Source organism: Coloeus monedula, assembly GCF_965178545.1.
Source record: "Coloeus monedula genome assembly, chromosome: 1".
Lineage (NCBI taxonomy): Eukaryota > Metazoa > Chordata > Aves > Passeriformes > Corvidae > Coloeus > Coloeus monedula.
The window spans coordinates 36,282,205-36,301,357 of NC_138781.1; the positions used below are offsets into that span (position 1 = coordinate 36,282,205).

General features: G+C 36.5%; 1 protein-coding gene across 1 annotated transcript in view; it reads left to right on the forward strand.

Annotated features, from left to right (window-relative positions):
- The window catches only part of PLCL2 (phospholipase C like 2), a 103,161-nt gene that overhangs the window by 69,203 nt on the left and 14,805 nt on the right, over window positions 1-19,153 (forward strand). Inside the window, exon 5 of the mRNA XM_082291433.1 lies at window positions 7,370-7,445. Within this exon, the coding sequence (XP_082147559.1) occupies window positions 7,370-7,445 (76 nt within the window). The remainder of the gene's footprint in view (window positions 1-7,369; window positions 7,446-19,153) is intronic.

Below are 19,153 nucleotides of genomic sequence, written 5' to 3' on the forward strand. Positions count from 1 at the left end.
TTTGATCCTGCAATGTATTATGGCATAATCTTGGCTTTCTTCTTTCTGAAGACAAAAAACCCTTTTCCATGTACGTGTTTTCTAGAATATAAAACATTTCAAAAAGAGATGAGAGAGGAAAGGCTGGCTGAAAAAGCTAAAGCAGGAGTCTGTTCCTATGTTTTTTCCATTTAAATGGATAAACTGCCAGTGTCAGGTACAGCATTACATTTTTATCATAATATATCAGTGAATTCAGTAAGCATCATGGAAATTTCATCTGCATTTTTTTTTTTTGAATAGGACAGTGGTTTAAAGTCTGAAGAGAAACATAATACTTGATTATATCATAACGTATGTTACACTTGAGGGAGGTGATCCTTCCCCTCTATGCAGCTCCGGTGAGGCCACACCTGCAGTGCTGTGTCTGGTCCTGGGTTCCCCAGCACAAGGGAGGCATGGACATGCTGAAAAGTCAGACAAAGGGCCACAAAGGTGAGGGAGCATCTCTCCTACACAGAAAGGCTGAGGGAGCTGGGACAGTTGAGTCTGGAGAAAAGAAGGCTGAGGGGGGATCTCATCAATGTATCCAAATGCCTGAGGAGAGTGTGCAGAGAGGCCAGAGATGGGCTATTTTCATGGGTGCCCAGTGATAGGAGAAAAGGCATGAAATGAAAAACAGGAGGCTCTGTCAGAACATCAGGTGACACTTTTTGACTGTGCGGGTGACTGGACATGGGAACAGGTTGCCCAGAGAGGTTGTGCAGTCTCCAGCCTTGGAGATACTCAAAAGCCATCTGGACATGGCCCTGGGCAGCCAGCCGTGGTAGGGGGGCCCTGCATGAGCAAGGGGGTTTGGACCACATGACCTCCCGAAGTCCCTTCTAACCTCAGTGACTCTGTTTCTGTGCTAAACTTATCTTCCTGTATAGTTGAAGAAATATTTTCTAATTTAGACAATACATTTGCTAAAAACCTCACTGCTTTGAAGGAAATTTGGTTTGATGTGAAGAGTCCTTTGTGTGTAGAGAAGGAGCAATTAGCAGCTTTATTTTCTTACCTTGGTGCTGTGGACTGTATTTGGGTATGAGAAAGATCAGCTTTTGTTTATAGAGCTTTGAACTTTCTGTGCAAAACCGCACTTGATTTTTATCTATAATGAAGTTATTATTGATTGTTGTCTTGAGCCAGAAAACTCAGTTCTTTTGACTGGTATGATCAACTTTACTAAAATCTTTTCTTACATAGAGACATTTAGGTTGGAAGGCACCTCTGGAGATCATCTAATCCCAAATTATGCTGCTCAAAGCAGCATCAGACAGAGCAGGTTGCCCAGGACTGTGTCCAGTTGGCTGTTGAACATCACCAAGGGTGGAGACTCCACAATCTCTCTGGGAAACCTCTTCCAGTGTTTGACTACCCAAGATTCCCCCTGAGCCTTCTCTTCTCCAGGCTGACCAGTCCCAGCCCTCTCAGCCTCTCCTCATGTAAAAGATGCTCCAGTTCCTTAAATCTCTGTGATTTTTTTGCTGGACAGTAGTCCATATATTGTACTGTAAAACCCCAAACTGGGATGAATGCTTCAGCTGCGGCCTCACAAGAAGGACATTGGAAAAACTCAGCATGGCTTTACAAAAGGGAAATCAGGCTTAGCCGACCTGTAGCCTTCTACAATGAGGTGACAGTCTTGGCAGAGCAGAGGAAAGCAGTGAATGGTTTTTTCTTGGTAAAAGTCAACTTCTGTTGTTTATGGTGGTCCTGTTAGAAGCTGGATGTTTCAGAATTCTTTCAGTGTGGTGTCTGTACTGTTAGAACAATTCATTTGAGTTGTGAGGTTTAATATGAGTTTGCAATCTGATTTTACAGTAACTTCCTTTCTTATTTGCTATAACACTATTCTTCTCCAGTGGAAAATAAAAGGCAGCACATATAGCTTAAAACAACTCCTTATGCAGCTACAGAGCAAGCTGACCATGGCAGTTGTCACTGAAAGGACTAAGAGCAGTTCTTCTGCTTGTTCCAGTGCCACAACAAAAATGCCTTCTGGTGCACTGACTGCTTGGATACAATTTATACATATACTCAATTAGAGCTGACCATGTTTTGTTTGAGTTACCGGTACCTTTAATGGTTCTTGAGGACAAAGGGATAAGGTGTGCCTACCAGAGTTCCTTTCCTTACTGTTACTGCTTGGGGCAATGGTAGCAACTTCTGATCCTTGCTGTGTAACATATCTTTTGAAGTGGTGCAGATGCTATTAGCAGTTTAAGGTGCCATGTGTTTGGTTTCCTATTTTTGTGAAGTGCTGTTTGCTATTGGTGCTGTTTGTACCATCCTGGGCTTAATAAAATGTCTGGAAAAATGCAAATTACATTATTATTACTGCTGTTAAGAGCTTCAGTTTGACTTCTGAATACTAAAGATACAAACATTTATAAGAAATGGTGTAGTTTTTGGTTTCAGAAATATATGTCATATGCAGAGGTTTGGATGAAAGTAGAATGTGAGCACCATTTTAATGAAGATTTGATTTATACCTACTGTAAGTATGGTTCCAGTTTTGCTGTTGGAATGTAGGTCTAACAGTATTGGCAACACATTCACAGATTTCAAAATCTAAATGTGTGGTGTGCTTTTCTTGCTAAAAATAATGTTCATCCTTGGTGTTGCAATTCTGTCAGTGAAGGTGTTTTCTCTCACTGAGTTTCATCAGCCAGACACAGTTTATCATAGGTTGGTTTTTCCATTTTAAAATGCAGCTGATGTCTCCTTGTGTGCTACCAACCAGTTCCACATGCAGAGGATTGAATAAATCCTGGGGTTTTGGAAAGAATTCTTTCCCAAGATCTGTGTTAAATGTGATGTTTAAAATACTTAGAGTTGAGTTCAGTTACGTATTTTCCCCAACATGGGGGCATAAACAGAATGTTTTATCTTCTGCCAGAAGACCTGTCTGAGCCTAGTAGAAATAGATCTTCACTTGTTCAAAATCAGCTGAAATTAAATTAATGGTCTCAAATACACGTGAGCGCTTCCATTGATTTACATGGTGTTAGCACTTAACTCTTTCATAAAACAACAGATCAGACAACAAACTTTGAAACATAAGAAAGTTATCCTGAAGGGTAGTCTAGATGTATATATTTAATTTTCCATAACTGTCTTAATGACAGAGTTCTGTTTTGCTGAGAGTGAGAATATTTATTTTTTTCAGTATATGAGTTTTTAATTTGATTTGTGAGGGCAGCCTCACGTAAGTGATGAACTGTTAACAATGCAGTTCCATCCGTTTGAAGCAGTAATTGGGATTTCTAACCATCATCATTGGCTTTTTAAGGTAGGAACAATATATAGTAATACAGATCTCCAGTCCTCATTGAGAATTCTGGACTAATCATGTAGTGTTTATTTCTGAACCCCCTTAATAATAATTTAATTTTTAAAATATCTTTCTTGACATTTGTCCATTTGTTAGAATAACTAGGCAAAATGCTTGCATGATTTAACCAACAGAGTTTGAAGATTATGACAAATAGATCAAACTGTCAGCATGGCCTCTTCAAAAATGTGATGACTTCAAGGCACGTAGAGCATACTGTTCTGCATTTCCCATTTTCCACTGACCAGCAAAAAAGTAGGACAGTCCTGTATGTAATGAGTACCTGAGAAGTTCTCTGGTCATGCTAAGATTGGGGTCTGGTGGTGGGGTGGGAATTGAAGGAGAGTTGAAGCAATTCCAGCATTGTATAAGTTCTGTATTTAAAATACATTTTTGGATATTTTGAGTCTTTGCCTCCAGAGAAAAAGCGACATAGGTTAGAAATGTGAATCAGTATTGTAAAACGCTTGCTAGAAAATATAGCTTACTAAACTTCATGTAACATGTTCTTTTCTTAGAATATGCATGGGTAATTTGCAATATATTTTTAATGATCAGCTGGTAACTGGTTCTTTGTTCCCCATTACATTTGTTTCCATTTCTCTTTCTAGATTTGTCACTGATAATATTCTAGAAGTTGGATGTGGTTAGAAAATACCTGCTTATTGATTGACTTGTTCAATATAAACTAGTTTAAGCAGATTCTACCTGGTTTTTCTCCTCAATTTCCACCACAAATTTGCCTTGAGATTTCCATGTCTTATTCTGCTGCAGACATAGTGTTTCACACTGAAGCTCATGCTTACTCATCATTTTCTATTTCACTTTTATATCAATCATGCATATACATACCAGTATCATTTGGATTAGGCTAATTTTCTGTTTAAATATAACCATTTATACATAGTTGTTCCATATGCTGCGTCTACCAAAAGTCTTTCAGTTTCTGTGAATGTCTACATGAGTGTTGTCATGAGGTTATAATTTTGGCTTGAACACTAGAAAGAATTCATATGTTCAAACACTCCATAAGAGTAATTCAACAAGTAGCTGAATACATACTAAAAGGTGACTATGTGATGAAGAGCAATGTAAGAATAAAATTATAATGAACTAATACTATTACTTTATTAATCAAGCACAGCTAGAAGGTGACACCTACTCATGCACACAGCATACTGCTCCATTATTTTCTTGGTGAAGGACATTTGAAAATTGGGGTGTTCCATAATTCTGATTGAATGGTTGTGGCAGTCAACCCCTGAATTATTGCTAGCTCCAGCCAGTTTTGCTCTGCAATGCTGTTAATCTTAAATACAGCTTTGTATGTATTTTAGAGACCAAAGGTAATGAAAGTAACTGTTATTGGTCTTAATAATATAAAACTGGATATTAGAATAAATTCTGCCACATGAAATGCATTGCCATTTTTCTTCAGAAGTTGCAAAGAGGGCATTCCTTTTGATCTGGGGGTATTTAGCAGCTTTCCATACTGGAACTGTGGAATATGAAATTGGCATGTTATTATAAATTCTTCAGTGTTAGCCTGGCCATGATGAAAGAACACTAATACAGTGATTAGTTTCTTTTCCTTTCATCTGCAGATCTAGTAAAACTTTCTTGCTTTGTCAATACAGAAAGTAAACAAAAAAGCAGTAATGTAAGCATTTTTATTCATCTCAGAATTCTCTTGTTTCTGAAAATCAGTGCAGTGTCTCAGAGTGAGTTTTCTAATCAGCTGAGACTTGTTCTCCACTGCTTCTAAATTATTTGATGTTCATGCAGGGCATATGAAGGAAGCAGAACAGATAGATAAGTTCTGTGTCTATAATAGGACCTAACTGAGATGATTTAGAAATTACTTTATTATACAAATGGGGTCAGGAAAACAGAGTAGGGCAGTTATAATATTTCTTAAAATTCCTTCAAAACAAATACCTTGAACAGACAGCACAGCTGTTCTCTTTTTTTTATGAGCTCCAATCAAAAGGGTGCTCAGGTGTAAGGACTCATATTGATAGAGAATCCCTCTCTAGTCCTTATTATTGTGTATTAGCATCCCAAAAAAGCTCAAGAGTTGTATGTGCTCAGCATTTCATTTTTCAAGGTGATTTTCAATGTAGAAAAACCTGCTTTACCATTTCCTTTCAGCTAGTTAGTAAAAGAGCATCAGCTATTGGAAATATACTTGTGAGAGACATCAGCTGTGTTTTGGTTCTCTCCATTTAAGGTCATTGCAGAAACAAATGTGTTACATGACATACATACTGAAACTGGTAAATCCTTGCCTGTCAAGAAAATTTACAGTGATCTTATTTCAATTTCTGAATTCTGTTTTAGAGACTGAATAGTAATGAAACACTGTGAAATGGGGCTTTCTTCTTGACTGACTAGGAATAGTCAGTTTGCAGTGCTCCCTTTGTGGGTGAAATAAAGTATTCTCTTACTTAAATTGTCTTCAATTTGTTACACTTAAATAGTAATCAGCATAGTTCTATTTATAGGTAGTTTTTGCTTGAGTGAACATTGATATTTATGTTCAAAGAACAATCCAGTTAAAAATGGGTAGGCTAAAGTTGCAGCTTAGCAACCTGATCAAGTTATTTTTACTTCATATATTATAATTTACTTTTATTTGAAACAACCCCAACAACTGACATAATATAAATCAGGCTAAGTAGATACTTTAAACAGAGATTAATCAGGATGTGAGGATTAAATTAAATTATCTAGTATGATGACCTCCACATACTCTAAAGTTGCTTATTCACATGCTGTTTATGTGTAGCATGAACTAAAAATTTCAGGGTTTGCATCGTCTTTATTGGTTCAAATCGAAATAATAAAAATAGAACTAGAATTTTTTAAATGCTTTGTCATTTGTTTAAACCAGATTTTTGTGCAGCTGGCAGTTACAGAAGCCTGTAGGGTAGTTTGTCTATGCAGGTGTTTTTCCTCCTCACTTGCTTGCACACTTGTCACAATCAAAAATCTGAGACTTGCTTGCCTGCTTCTCAAAATTGATTTATGCCTTCCTTAGAGCAATGTTCAGAAAAACAGCCTCAATGTCATTCAGCTGGAGAAGGTTCTTTCTAATACATGTGAGGAAGCCATGCCTCTTACAGTAATTTTTCTTTGAGGAAGAGTGTTAGAGGGGTTTGGGTTTTTTTCCCTGTAACATGGAATGTTCTTCCTCATAAAAGAAAATTGTGGTCTCCTAATAAAAAGCAAGCTCCACATGAACACCCACACAAGTAACATGTCAAAATCTAGTCATTGTTTTAGTGGAGAGAAAATTGTCTGCTTGAGTGGATACCAGAGACATCAGTGGGTAAAGTGTGAAACAAAGTTGTTACTTCTTAAAACATACCCTAGGCTGAAAAACCTGCACGGTTCCATCTTACTAACTGTGCATTCGGCTGGGATTCCCTGAAAGGCTTTTTGTTTAGAAAGATCAGCTAAAGGAATAATTTATTTTTCTTATCCTCCACTACCAGCCTATTGCTTTCCTCCATAGACCATTGTCTCATATGTATGTGCAGGTCAAGCCGTAAAAGGGAAGATGTAGAGGAAAAAATATGGAAAAGCAATGGAATGACGCCTAGGAAAAAGGAAGCACTGGGTAATGAGTGGTCATCATCCTGCATGTTGGAATGAATGAGGAAGAGGAAAAATTGCACCCGTGTTATGTCACCCAAGCCACCAAAAGTGAATTACCTGGTTGTATCACTTCCAGTTGCTTTGCTAGGCAGTGAACTATGGAGTAGACATTTTGCTTCAGTATTCACAGATCCCAGCCCAAAATCACTGTATTTTTTATGTCTTTATGCTACATTAGGGCACTTCTCTGCCTTGTTATGACCAGGAAAATGAGTGTATTCTTTATGTTAATGATAAATATTAGTTTATTGATTTACGTTCAATTTTAAGCATCTTTTACAGATTAAAAATTTTAAGTAAAAATTTAATTGTACTGATATTTCTGTATATTTTAATTTATTTTCTCTACAGATGATTCACACCATCAAGACTCTAGTTGAAAATACAGATAGCTTATATGAGAAGATAGTACAGTGTCAGAAAGCAGGTAAGTGCAAGTTGCTTTTGAAAAATATTATACAAAACTTACTGAATTTTTTTATTTTCCAAAACTTTTAATCAATATTCAACTGTAGCAAAAAATAACCCAAAACCCAAACAACAACAAAAAACCTCATACAAAAAAAAGAGATGACTGTAATTTAGGCGCATCCAGTAAGAGTGGAAAGACATTTCAAATCATAGAAATCAAAGATTCATAGAATTACATCTTGAATTTGGAAATTACAAGTATTTTATTTATGGAGAGTAGCTTGTCAGTATAGTCACAAATGAAAACATAAGATTACAGGAAGCAAAGAGAATGATCCTCCTTCATGCTGAAATGTTTTAACCATTTACTCATAGCTCCTCTTTCTGTATGAGAGAACTTTTTTTCTTTTGTTGTGGTAGCCCAATGTCTTCAAGAGCCTTGGTGAAGCTTGAATTGTCAGAAGAACATTGCCTTCTGATAATTACGTGACAGTAGTTCAGATATTTCATTCCCATGTTTCTCTAGACCTGTTGGGTGGTTCTGTGTTGGTCCCACAGGTTCTCTGAAAGTTTTCCTGGGTCTGATACACATTTTAAATAGATGGTGTAACTACCTCTTAATCTCTTCACAAACTGACCCTTTTTTACGTGTTATTTTGTAACAGTGTTCTCATTTGGACGCAACTGAGTTTTGAAGGTTTCCTTCTTGTTTTGATAGCGTGTCTGACCTTGCTGTTTAATCATGCTTGTTTTCTTTTGATCTTTTAACTGTTTTATAAATAATGTTACAAATTTGCTCAAAGTGGTGCATCGTATTTTGCATCAGAAATAGGAATGCTGCCAAAGAGTCAGCCAAAGCATTTACAACCATGTTTTGCATGACTCGATTGGGATAAAAGCTTTTTATATACAAATAAATTTTTGTCTACCTGATATTCAGCATCCTGCAGCTCCTGTCATCTTCCATGATTTTCTTCCATTCTTTGATTCACTTCTCTGCTCTCCTTCAAATTCCAGTGTCTTAGTTTTGTTCTCTCCCTCCCACCATTCTCCCCCATCCCCCCAAAAAAAAGCTCTTACACCCTCAGCCTTCATTTACAAATTCTCTCCTATTAACAGTAGCTTCCAGCTCAGATCAGCAGCAGGGAAGGCTTACCCACTCTGAATTTCTAGATCTCCCCTTGATTTACAGCACACACTTCAAATTCTGTGAACTTTAGTTAAGCCGCAGAACTGTCAAAATGCCTGAAAATTTTAAGTTGTCCTATTTACTTCAAGTTGTCAAACATAAATAATCGTAAATACCATGAGTGACAGAATATTATTTCACATATCTTATTGATAGATGTAGAGATTTATCCAAAATACTGTGATGGTTTTGGCTGGGATAGTTATTTTTCTTCCTAGTAGCTGGTATGGGACTGTGTTATAGAGTTGTGCTTAAAAACAGGGCTGATAATGCAGAGATGTTTTTGTTACTGCTGAGCAGTGCTCACACAGAATGAAGTCCTTGTTTTGCTGTGCTTGTGTGCACGGCTTTTGCTTTACCCATTAAGCTGTCTTTTTCTCAACCCACGAGTTTTCTCACTTTTATTCTTCCGGTTCTCTCCCCCATCCCACCCAGGAGGAGTAAGCAAATGTGCAGTACTTGGTTGCTGGCTGGGGTTAAACCACAACAAGAGCAAACACAAAATTTATCGTGCTGTTGTAAGGACGTTGTCTGGTAGATGTGTGTTCTTGTTTCTTAAATAATTTCCCATTTATGTGGTGATAGTGTGCCATTTTTTTTTTTTTTAGTGTCACCAGTGTCTTAAGCAGCTTAGATCCTTGGTTAGAAGTAAGGCAAAAGCTAGTTGCCCAAATTCTTGTATTTTTTAGAATAGTTGCTCTTCAGAAAAAATTGCTTTGTACTAGCTTATATGGATTCCTGTAAGCTTCCGTATGTCTGACTTTCTTGAGTCTCACCACCTTATTTTACGTGGGGAACAGTTGGGTTCAGGAATCCTTTGTTTAAGAATGCTGAAGACTTAAAGCCCATGCTAAAGAGTGGAGATTTTGATCTCCTTCAAATGAGAACCCTCCAGCATGGTGACATAAGCCTAAGTATGGATTATGTAATAGATCCTGCTATTTAGGGCAGCTGTAGCCCTGCAGGGTCAAGGCATTTTTTAAGATGAATGAGCTGAACTGAATTACCTTTTAATATCAATGGGGTTTGAAGATTATCTGAGGACTGATTGATCTCATGATCTCAGTAGATGCTACTTTCTTTAATTACGAGTAAAAGATTATACATTGTCCTATGCAGTTTCTTGATAAGGAGAAAGCAAAAGCATGCCTTTGTCTGAGCTTTTTTGTTCTGTGGCTCAAAGAGTGAAAAAGCTGCTAAAATAACAAGTACACAAGCTGTCAATAAGCAGTAAATTTTTGTTGTCATAACCAGGCTTATAAGAGAATTTTTTTAAATCGGCAAAGTGGATTCACTCTGTTAAACTGTTTTCTCTCTTAAGTTTAATAATAAGACTTTTGGCCTCCTATAAAATTCAGACCTAATTTGAAACTAAATGTGGTATTATTTCTTAGGTTGATGGCCTATTGGATAAGCAAAGATACGATTACTGAGATGGCTATTTTCAGAATTCAGGTTCTTTGCTATTGATATTTTCTGAGAGCATTTAACTGTGAACATCTCTCCTCATTTTGCTTCTTTAAAATTAAACCATATTAAAAACCTCTCTGTTTTCTTCATATCAGCATATTAATTCAGCTCAACACATTCAGTTCTTAGCTAAGTAGTTACTGAAAGCATTTTAGATACATGAATATTGAAAAGATATGGGAACGTGATATTGCTTTGCTTCCCACTGTACTTTTCTTCTTTTCAGAATTAAGAAAAAAATCCATATAACTTCAAGATGACTGCAGTGCCATTTATTTTATTGCTATTAAGCCAGTTACAGATGCTGCAAGAAAATAGAATCTAGGTGCTAAAGGGAATTTGAAGATAATCTGGTCAATTCCCTTAATATCTTAGAGACCTAAAATGTTCCGTTATCTTCGCTAGAGAAAAGAATTTGAATGTCCAGATCACCTTACCCCACTTACAGCCTCCTTTGTACCCAAATCACATCATTCCTGTACTCCTCTTTTGAATCTTCCATTACATTTTTTGCTTTATAATTCAAATACTGCTTGAGCTCATCCCTGATTAGAAGGGAGAATCACAATTTAGGAATTCATTTTGGCATTCATCAGTGGAAACTCAGAAGAATATTCCAAATATTCATTAAATTATGGGGAGCAATAATTACCAAACACAGCTTGCCGGTGACAAAGAATTACTGAACTTAATCAAATGTAGGTATGACTGGAGGGTTTTTGGGCAACTTGGTCTAGTGGAAGGTATTCCTGCCCGTGGCAGAGGGTTTGGATCTAGATGATCTTTAAGGTTGCTTGGAACCCCAAACCATTCTATGATTTGATAATCTTGTGAAATATAACATCAGTAAGGGTTAATTAATGAGTGTAGGGAAAAGGTAGCCTTGGTAATACACGCAAGGAATGATCTCTGAGGTTTCTGTTTTAATCCAGAAAATGAAGTTATTGTAAAGAGTTCTGGCAGTGCCAATTTCCTGGTAATACGATGCATAAATGTGTATTTCAGCACTGTTTGCTCAAACCAAGAGAGTTCAGATTCATAAAAAACATACATATTGCTTTCCATATGGTTTTATAGGCATAACCTTCCCTAGTTATCTGTGCAGCCAAAATTCTTGTTCAGATTCTTATTTTCTGGAATCTCAGCTACGCTATCCTTTCTTTGCATTTGGCCATCATAGTTTTGCCTTACACACGTCATTTTCCTGGCTGTCATTTTGATGATGTCGGTCCCTGGATGGATTTTTATACTTTTTTCCTCACTGTGCGTCAGGACCGAGCTGCTTTCACTTTTCTTGTGTTTGCTCATTTGGTAGCAAGAGTTTCCAGTGCCTAATGGATTGTTAGCCCTCGTCATGCTTTCTATCATGTTGTCACACAGGCTCTCTGTAAACATCCACCAGGCTACTTCCTTTGAATTTGTTTTTAAAAGTATCCCACAAATATAGCTAGATTGACACATGTCCTCCTACCACCTTAACCAAAATAGCATTTCATTGCTTCCTTGTACGCCTCACTCTTCCTTTATCCATCTGTTCTCTTCCTCATGCTTTGATTCGGAGTTGTTGGAGCAGAGTCTGTCTTGTTTATCCCATCCGTACAGTGGCTGACTTTATTTAATAATGCAAGTAATGAATGACATAAAATGAGTATATTTTCTAACATGTACTTCAAAGCAGCCCTTCAGCAGCGTCAGGAACAGGATACAGTTTCAAGAAAGGAAATATCCAGCCATTCTGGATGCCATTAAACACAGTACACCATATGTATTGGAAAAAAGTTAATCTGAGCTGCATGCAGAAAAATACTAGGATGGTGGCCATACAAACCCTTCAAATACTTCTGGTAGTTGAAAATTAAAGGAATAAAATCAATTTTGTTCAAATAGTTGTAGCTCTTACTTGCTTCCCCACTGTTACTACTTAAGCTTTCCAGCAAAATGATGTCTACTGAGCTGTTTAGAGGTGGGGTTTTTTTGGTTTTGGTTTTTGGGGTTTTTTTGGGTTTTTTTGTGTGGATTTTTTTTTTTTTTTGTTCAGGTTATTTGGATTCTAAGTTGGTTTTTGACTCAGGTTCACCAAAATAAAGCATGTAAGAAAAAGTTATATTCTGACAGATTAGATAATCCACTAACAGAGCAAAAGAAATTTATATACTCAACTATTGAGGAGCACTTTTGACTTGGTATATAGGCAGGCAATTGAGTTTTTATTTAAACTGTGAAAGGCAATGACTAGGTTCCCAATATTTCTGCAGTTTTTCCTGACTTGAAAGAGAATTTATGGTTTTTATGGTTTGGGTACTGTGGAGTTCAGCAGAACTTGTTAATCCATGTCTTCTGAAATACTGCCTCTCATTAGCAAGTCTTGACTTTTGATTAGAAGCCATTGCATTTAAACTATTGTTTGGTAAATAGGGAGTGAAGGAATGCTGCTTTATCTGTTCTCGTTGGACTTTGTACCTGAGAATATTTAATGTTTTTGACTCCCATCAGTAGGACATGCTGATCTTAAAGTTACATCCTTGAATTGGATCCATTACTATATTTTTCATGAGATTCACTGTCAAAAGAAAGCAATCTATATTTATCACCTTCACTAAATTCCAACATCACCTGCTGTGACTAAAACAGCACTTGGAGACCCCTCTCAGCCAGTCTGCATGCTTCTGAAATACCTTGTTTTCCTTGTTTTCTCCGTGTTCCCATTTCTTAATAAGTCAGCTATCAAATTGTTTTAACTCATTTCTCCACACTTGTCACAACATCATTTTCAATGTTTATTAGCACAATAGGCTTTCACTGATAGTTAAGGAAATAAAGGGTGTATTCAAGTTAATCCCTTTATTTATGTTTCTAAGCTTTCTGTATTTGGTCCATCATTTTTACCTGTTATTTCTTGTTTGCTCTTTGTCCTGTCTACTCCTTTTTTTCTGTATTTTTTCTTCCTATTTGTCCTTCCTCCAGGTATAGCTCCACAGCAGCTCAGATTATACTGTCATGGCATGTACTCCCTGGCTCTGTAAACCTGTTCCTCTCCTGTGCCTTGAATATTCTTGAAACCACATTCTACTGGGGAGGAGGAGAAGTGAAGAATTGCACTTAGATCAATTTAGGTAGTAGTGAATAGGCGATGAGTCATTTTTCTTTATGCTCAAATCTTTTTCACCGTGGTTCTTCACACCAGTCATACATCACATTTTTCCTGTATTGCTTCTCATACATAGCCCCCTGTAATACCTTGGATGGTATTGGGTTTTTTGTGGATCTGATATATTTTGCAAATGGGTGGATGATTCCTAGGAGACATCTCACATACTTCTTAATGATCTCATTCACTGGTACTGGGGCGAATACTTGACCAGCACAGGCTTTTGCATTCTCTCTTGAGTTTCCCCCTTCGCATGAAGTCTTTTTTTTTCCCCTCCTATTATTGTAATGCTAGAAAAGAAAGAAGTTAGATTCCTGTGGAATCGTAAGAGATTCATTACTATTGCCAGTGAAACAATGTGGGCTCAGCCAGATCTGAACACTGGGAGAAATTAGTGTGCCATAAATCAATATCTTTATTAAGTCTGCATTCTAACATTCAATAAAATCAGAAACTTTTCAATAAAATCTCGTTGGTCTCTCTTGAGTATCAGGACTAATAAATAAAAGATGGAAACAGCAGTCTGTGGAAAGAAATCCTCTGCTTTGTACCTTTGTGTTTATGCCCTTTATTGACAATCTTAATTCATTCTCACACATGAAGTGGCTGGCTGAACTTCACCCCCATTCAGAAATATAGTCTGTCTTCACAGAGGAATGTCTTTGTGGGGTAAAGTTTTCTGTACATTGGGGGTGGAATACCATTAGTCAGTTTTCCAGAACAACTGTTTTAATATGTGAAGGTCTGCTTCTCTGTGAATTTTGTAGGAGCGTTATTTTGGAGGAACAGAAAAAGTGTTGGTGTGGGTTTTTTGAGTTCTGTCAGCTGTTATTCTTTTTGTTCACTTTGGTATCTAGAAGGTTAAGGTTACATAGGATTGTTCTGGAAAGTGTTTGGAAGGCTGCAGCTGGTTACTTAACCTTTGGAAGTAACCAAGTTGTAGCATAGATGTTACACGTGTCCTCTTTTTAGCTTCATAGCAGTGTAAGCTTGGTACTACAGCTACTTTGAATCTCTTCTCATGGTGTTTCTTAAAGAATTAGTGACCATCTTAACTCCTAAGTGGCTCCCTAGCATTAAAGAAAGTTTTTTATATTGAAAACTGAATTACTGTGATTGCATATGGCACTGTGCGAGTCTGGATTGGAAGACTAAACAGTAATTTAAAAGGAAGGATGCAAAAACGATGGTGCTCAGCAGGCTGTGATGCCATTCTTGTTTGGAATGTTGGAATAAGAAGGTTCTCTGAAGCATGGAATTTGTCTTTACGACTTTTCAAGAATAATAGGGCAGCAGGCACCAAAATGGTTTTCAGCCACTTAAGTAGAGGCAGTACATCCATGTCTGTCTGTGTCTGAGGAACATTTCCACTTAGTGCACAGTGTCAAAGAGGTTGAAGTAATTAAAAAATACTGAGCAACCAATTAAGGTAATATTCTTTTGTCAAATAATAATCTAAATATATTGAATGCAAATAATTCGTACCTTGAGCATCTTGAATCTGCAGCAAAATACTCTCTGAATCTGGCAAGAAGTTCTAATTCTCTAGTTATGGAGACAAATATTTTCAGTGTCTTCAGTGGAAACCAAGTGTTTGGAGCTACTTCAGCATCCAATCTTTGTTCCTGCTAAGACTCCATTTTTGCAGTTATTAGTGATTTTTAGAAAATACAGAGGTACTTTAAGCATTAGTTTATTAAGGTTCATTTTAAATCTTTGTGTGAAGAGTGTACTGTAAGGAAAATATATGAGAATTTACAAGTATAGTGACTTCTGTTGCTTCTCTAATGTGATGGATTTGATTTATTGTTGATATGATCTGGTAGCCAGACTCTTTTCCTAATCGCTTTTTCTGATAAAATTAATTTTAAGAGGAAATTTTTTGTGAGGCTGAAATAGCTGACTGTTTAAGGAATATAATCTAAAATAAGAATATTAAGAAACCTATTTAATGCTGTGAAAAATTAGAGCTGTAGCTTTCAAAGATGTGGCCAAGAGTAATGGCTGTATAAGCAAATTAAATATTTATATGTGGAAATAAATACTTACAGCTTAAATCCTTTCCTAGGCTTCTTCCGTTTCCTTTATTGCCATTTAACCTACACAGTGTAGGAAGAAATATTTGAATATATAAACTGATTTCTTGCATTTTTTTTCCTGTAAAGAACAAATCTGTGTATGCAAATTATTCACAGAATCTTTTTAAGTGTTTGAGATGAGTCTACATAGTAGTAGACCGGCAAGGTCTGGTAATCTAATCAAAAGCTGTGAGGTATTTTCCTTCCATTTAAAAATATTTGATGTTTATTTAGTTTTATTTTGTATTTATAACTCATTTGAAAAGTATTTTGTTTGCTTTTAAATCAAAGCGCTCTACCAGAAGTGAAATAAACTGTATTTGACTTGACTTGAATTTAAGTGCTTCATACCTGGAGTATTACCAGTGCGTATTTAATATAGACACAGTCAAATTTTGTTTGCTACTCATTTCACATTAGGCCTACTCAGTATATGCATTTATTGCCAGAGTTTCATCACTGTGCTATTTCACTGATAAAGCTCTTTTTTAAGAGAGAAAACCTGTACCTGGAGGAGCCCACCTGCTGTGTAGTCATGTCTCAGCTAGGTTGTAAATCATCTCTTTGCAAGAAAGCTTTCATCAAAGAAAACAAATGAGCATGTCAAGGAGAGATTTGGCATTAGAAATACAGTAAAGCAAGTGTTGTGCTTGGTGTTTTGCTAAGGATTCCTTGAAAAATTAGTTTCTTGGTTCTCAGTTAAAGAAAAGGTGTGAATGTTTTTGCTATAAACTGAGGTTGTATGCCAGGGCTTTGTGATAGGAGCTGTTACAAAAGCAAACAAACCTCAGAGCTCCAAACAGTTCCTGAACTCATATTGTACAGGCGCGTACTCCAGTTTTCTGTGTTACAGTTTCTTTTCACATCTTGATTTTAATAAACATGTAATTATCATCAGGGTGTTCAAAGATACATATATTTTATATAAAATTATAATTGCATGCACCTCAGTGACCTAAGGACACTTTCCTTTTTAATATATGCTTCTAAACTAGGTTAAAAATAGAAGTGTCACTTATGCTGCTTTATATGTCACATTTTAATAAATATCTTAAGTATGGTACTTTGGAACTATAGTGAAAGCCCACTAATGGGAGGAATTGCTAACCAACTTCCAACAGGTGTCATTTTTAGTTAGTACTTGAGGATAATGAATTGCATATGAAGCAGCTTCATTTTAAAGAAAGGAAGAAACTATTTTTTCAAGCTAAACACAGTTGAAGATGAGTGTCTTTTAATAGTATAAAAAATGTTGCTTTTGAGATATATCACCAAATAATATTTTTTTTGGTGAAGATACAGTGTTGGCACTACATCAATATGCAGGGCATCTTTGTTCCAGCATTTCAAGCATCAGCAGAACCATAACACTCATTTTAAGCTCATATGAATGTTGTAAGTTCTGAAAGGTTTTTTATCTACTGAACACCTTGGTGAAAAATAAAATACTGAGAATCCAGGACATAAAACAAAGCTGAAGTTCCAGTCTGGAAGCGTTTCTGACAAGTGATGGCTCAAAGTTATCATCCTGCCAAGACAATTATATTGCCCTGTATGTTTTATTTAGGAAAAATTTTTGTTATTGAAATATGTCATACTTCAATATGAGACACCTTGCTTTCTATACTGTCGTTTAGTCCTTGTTGAGTTTATAGACATAATTGTTCCATCAGAGTATGTTAAGCATAAATTAATACAGGTTTGAGATCCTGTGCATGTAACACTGTAGGTCATCCTGCAGCTGGTTGAGGAAACACCAGATTGTAAGGTCCTTAAGTCTGCTTCCCAGTACAACTCTTGAAAATTGATCATGTCAAGCTGTATTTTAAAATGGATATGAGTTTTTGATCTGAGTAATTTTCTCATTTTCAAGGCTGATTACAGAACCACATCTACAGTGGTAATAAATTTTTCATAAATTCTGATTTTGCTGGTGGACATCCATCCTAATATTGTCCTTTAGCCAAAGTGATCCTTTGAGGTCCAAGGTCTTACCTGACTGGTCTAGAGTATCAAGAGAGCAATTGCTCCTCTTCTGGTTTTCTTTTTGCAAGGCTAACCAAGCAAATTTTTGTTAGTCTCCTCAATGATACATGGTTCGTACTACATTGAGTAGTCTTATAGTACTTCTCTTTTCCTCATGCTGTTTGAAGTTATTGAAAATGGGAGGAGAGAATTGTATGTAAAATTTCAGAATAGCATCTTGAATGGTAAGGTGTTCCTGGGGAAATGAAGAAGTGTTAAAGCCATCTCATGCATTGCAGGGCTGTGGGAAAGAGTCTGAGAGAGGGAAGACCTGAGACAGTCATGAAATTCAAATAACCAGCATTCAGTGGGGAACCAGAAAGAGATTCAGCACTGATGGGGAAAATATTATTTGGAAATACTGAAGGATTGCTTATGAGAATGCTTAAGAATAAACAAGTGTACTGCAGAGGAGAAGAATATGCTGTGAAATACCTGGTTATGATTAGGAAAATTTGTCAGCAGAATTTTGTTAAGTGTCAAAACCTGCTGTTGAATCATGCTATTGCTGTTTTGTTCCATATATTACAGTGTATTTACATGCCTTGCAATAGCTGGGGTGAACGTTTCACTGGAAAGCTGGTCTTACTAACGTGGAAGACTTGAATCAGTTTCTATTTTGCAAGTGCTCAGGAAATTGTATGGCTTCTGTCAGCTCACCCTTACTTGTGCGGTGATGACCAGACTTCTTAATGCAGGTTATTCAAACTAAGTGCCCTTAGTGCCCCCAAGCAGAAAGTCAGAAAGGGACTAAGGGCTAATGATGTTTGAAACCTCATCAGACTGTCATAAGCAGTAGAGTTACCACAAACAGGTTAAAGAAACCTAGAAAGTAGGACCAAGCCAGTCAGCCTCACTTCAGTCTCAGGAGAGGTGGGATATCCACCCTCGGTGATATTGAACAGCCACCTCAACACTGTCAAGGGCCACGTGTTCTCTCTGATGCTGGTTTTGAGCAATGGGATTGGTCCAGCGGTGCCTTCCAACCTCAATGATTCTATGCAAATAAGGATTTTAGTAAAGTTGACATCTCCGGTGAAAAGAGCTTTTTAGATCTGAGCTTTCTGGCTCAAGGCAAGAATCAATAATAATTTCATTGTAGATAAATACATTTGTGCAATGGGCAAAAATTAAAACACAGGACATACCATCCAAAGAGAAGAGCACACATCCTATATATTCATTGTGGTCACTCAGAAAGTTGTGAATTATATCTTTCTTAATATCTGCCACAATAAATGGAAAATATGACTAACTTGTGCTTTCTTTGATTGAGATGGTATATGCAAAAACATATTGAGTGATATGTCAGGGTAATAGTATGCCTGTTATCATTCAAGAGCTCTCAGGCAGTTCAAAATTACTAATTGACTAATAAATCGTGAAGTAATTAAGCCTCATAAAAGTGACTTGTTTACTATATCTTAATGAGAGTGAGAGCTGAATTTTTACTTGCAAGGAGACAGAAAATTGTGTATATAAAAAAGTCATTTAACATTGAGTTTTCTTTGCAAGCATATCCTAAAGGCATGCTTACATGAGTTTGTATGGACATGTAGTTTATTTTATTAATTTAGCTGTAAATGAGAATGTCTTTCTTCTTTTTTTTTTTTTTTTTCTGTTATCTTAGAAGAATTTTAATTTTGGAATTTAACACTTGTGTTATTCCTTTGTCATAGTTGATGCATTAAATACTTCCAAGGCAAAGTGCAAGAAAACCAAATGGGAACATATAAGAGGAATACCAAGAGAGACATAACCAACAGTTAAATGCTGTGCTGCATTCATGCTCTAAAATTTAGTTTTCCATATAT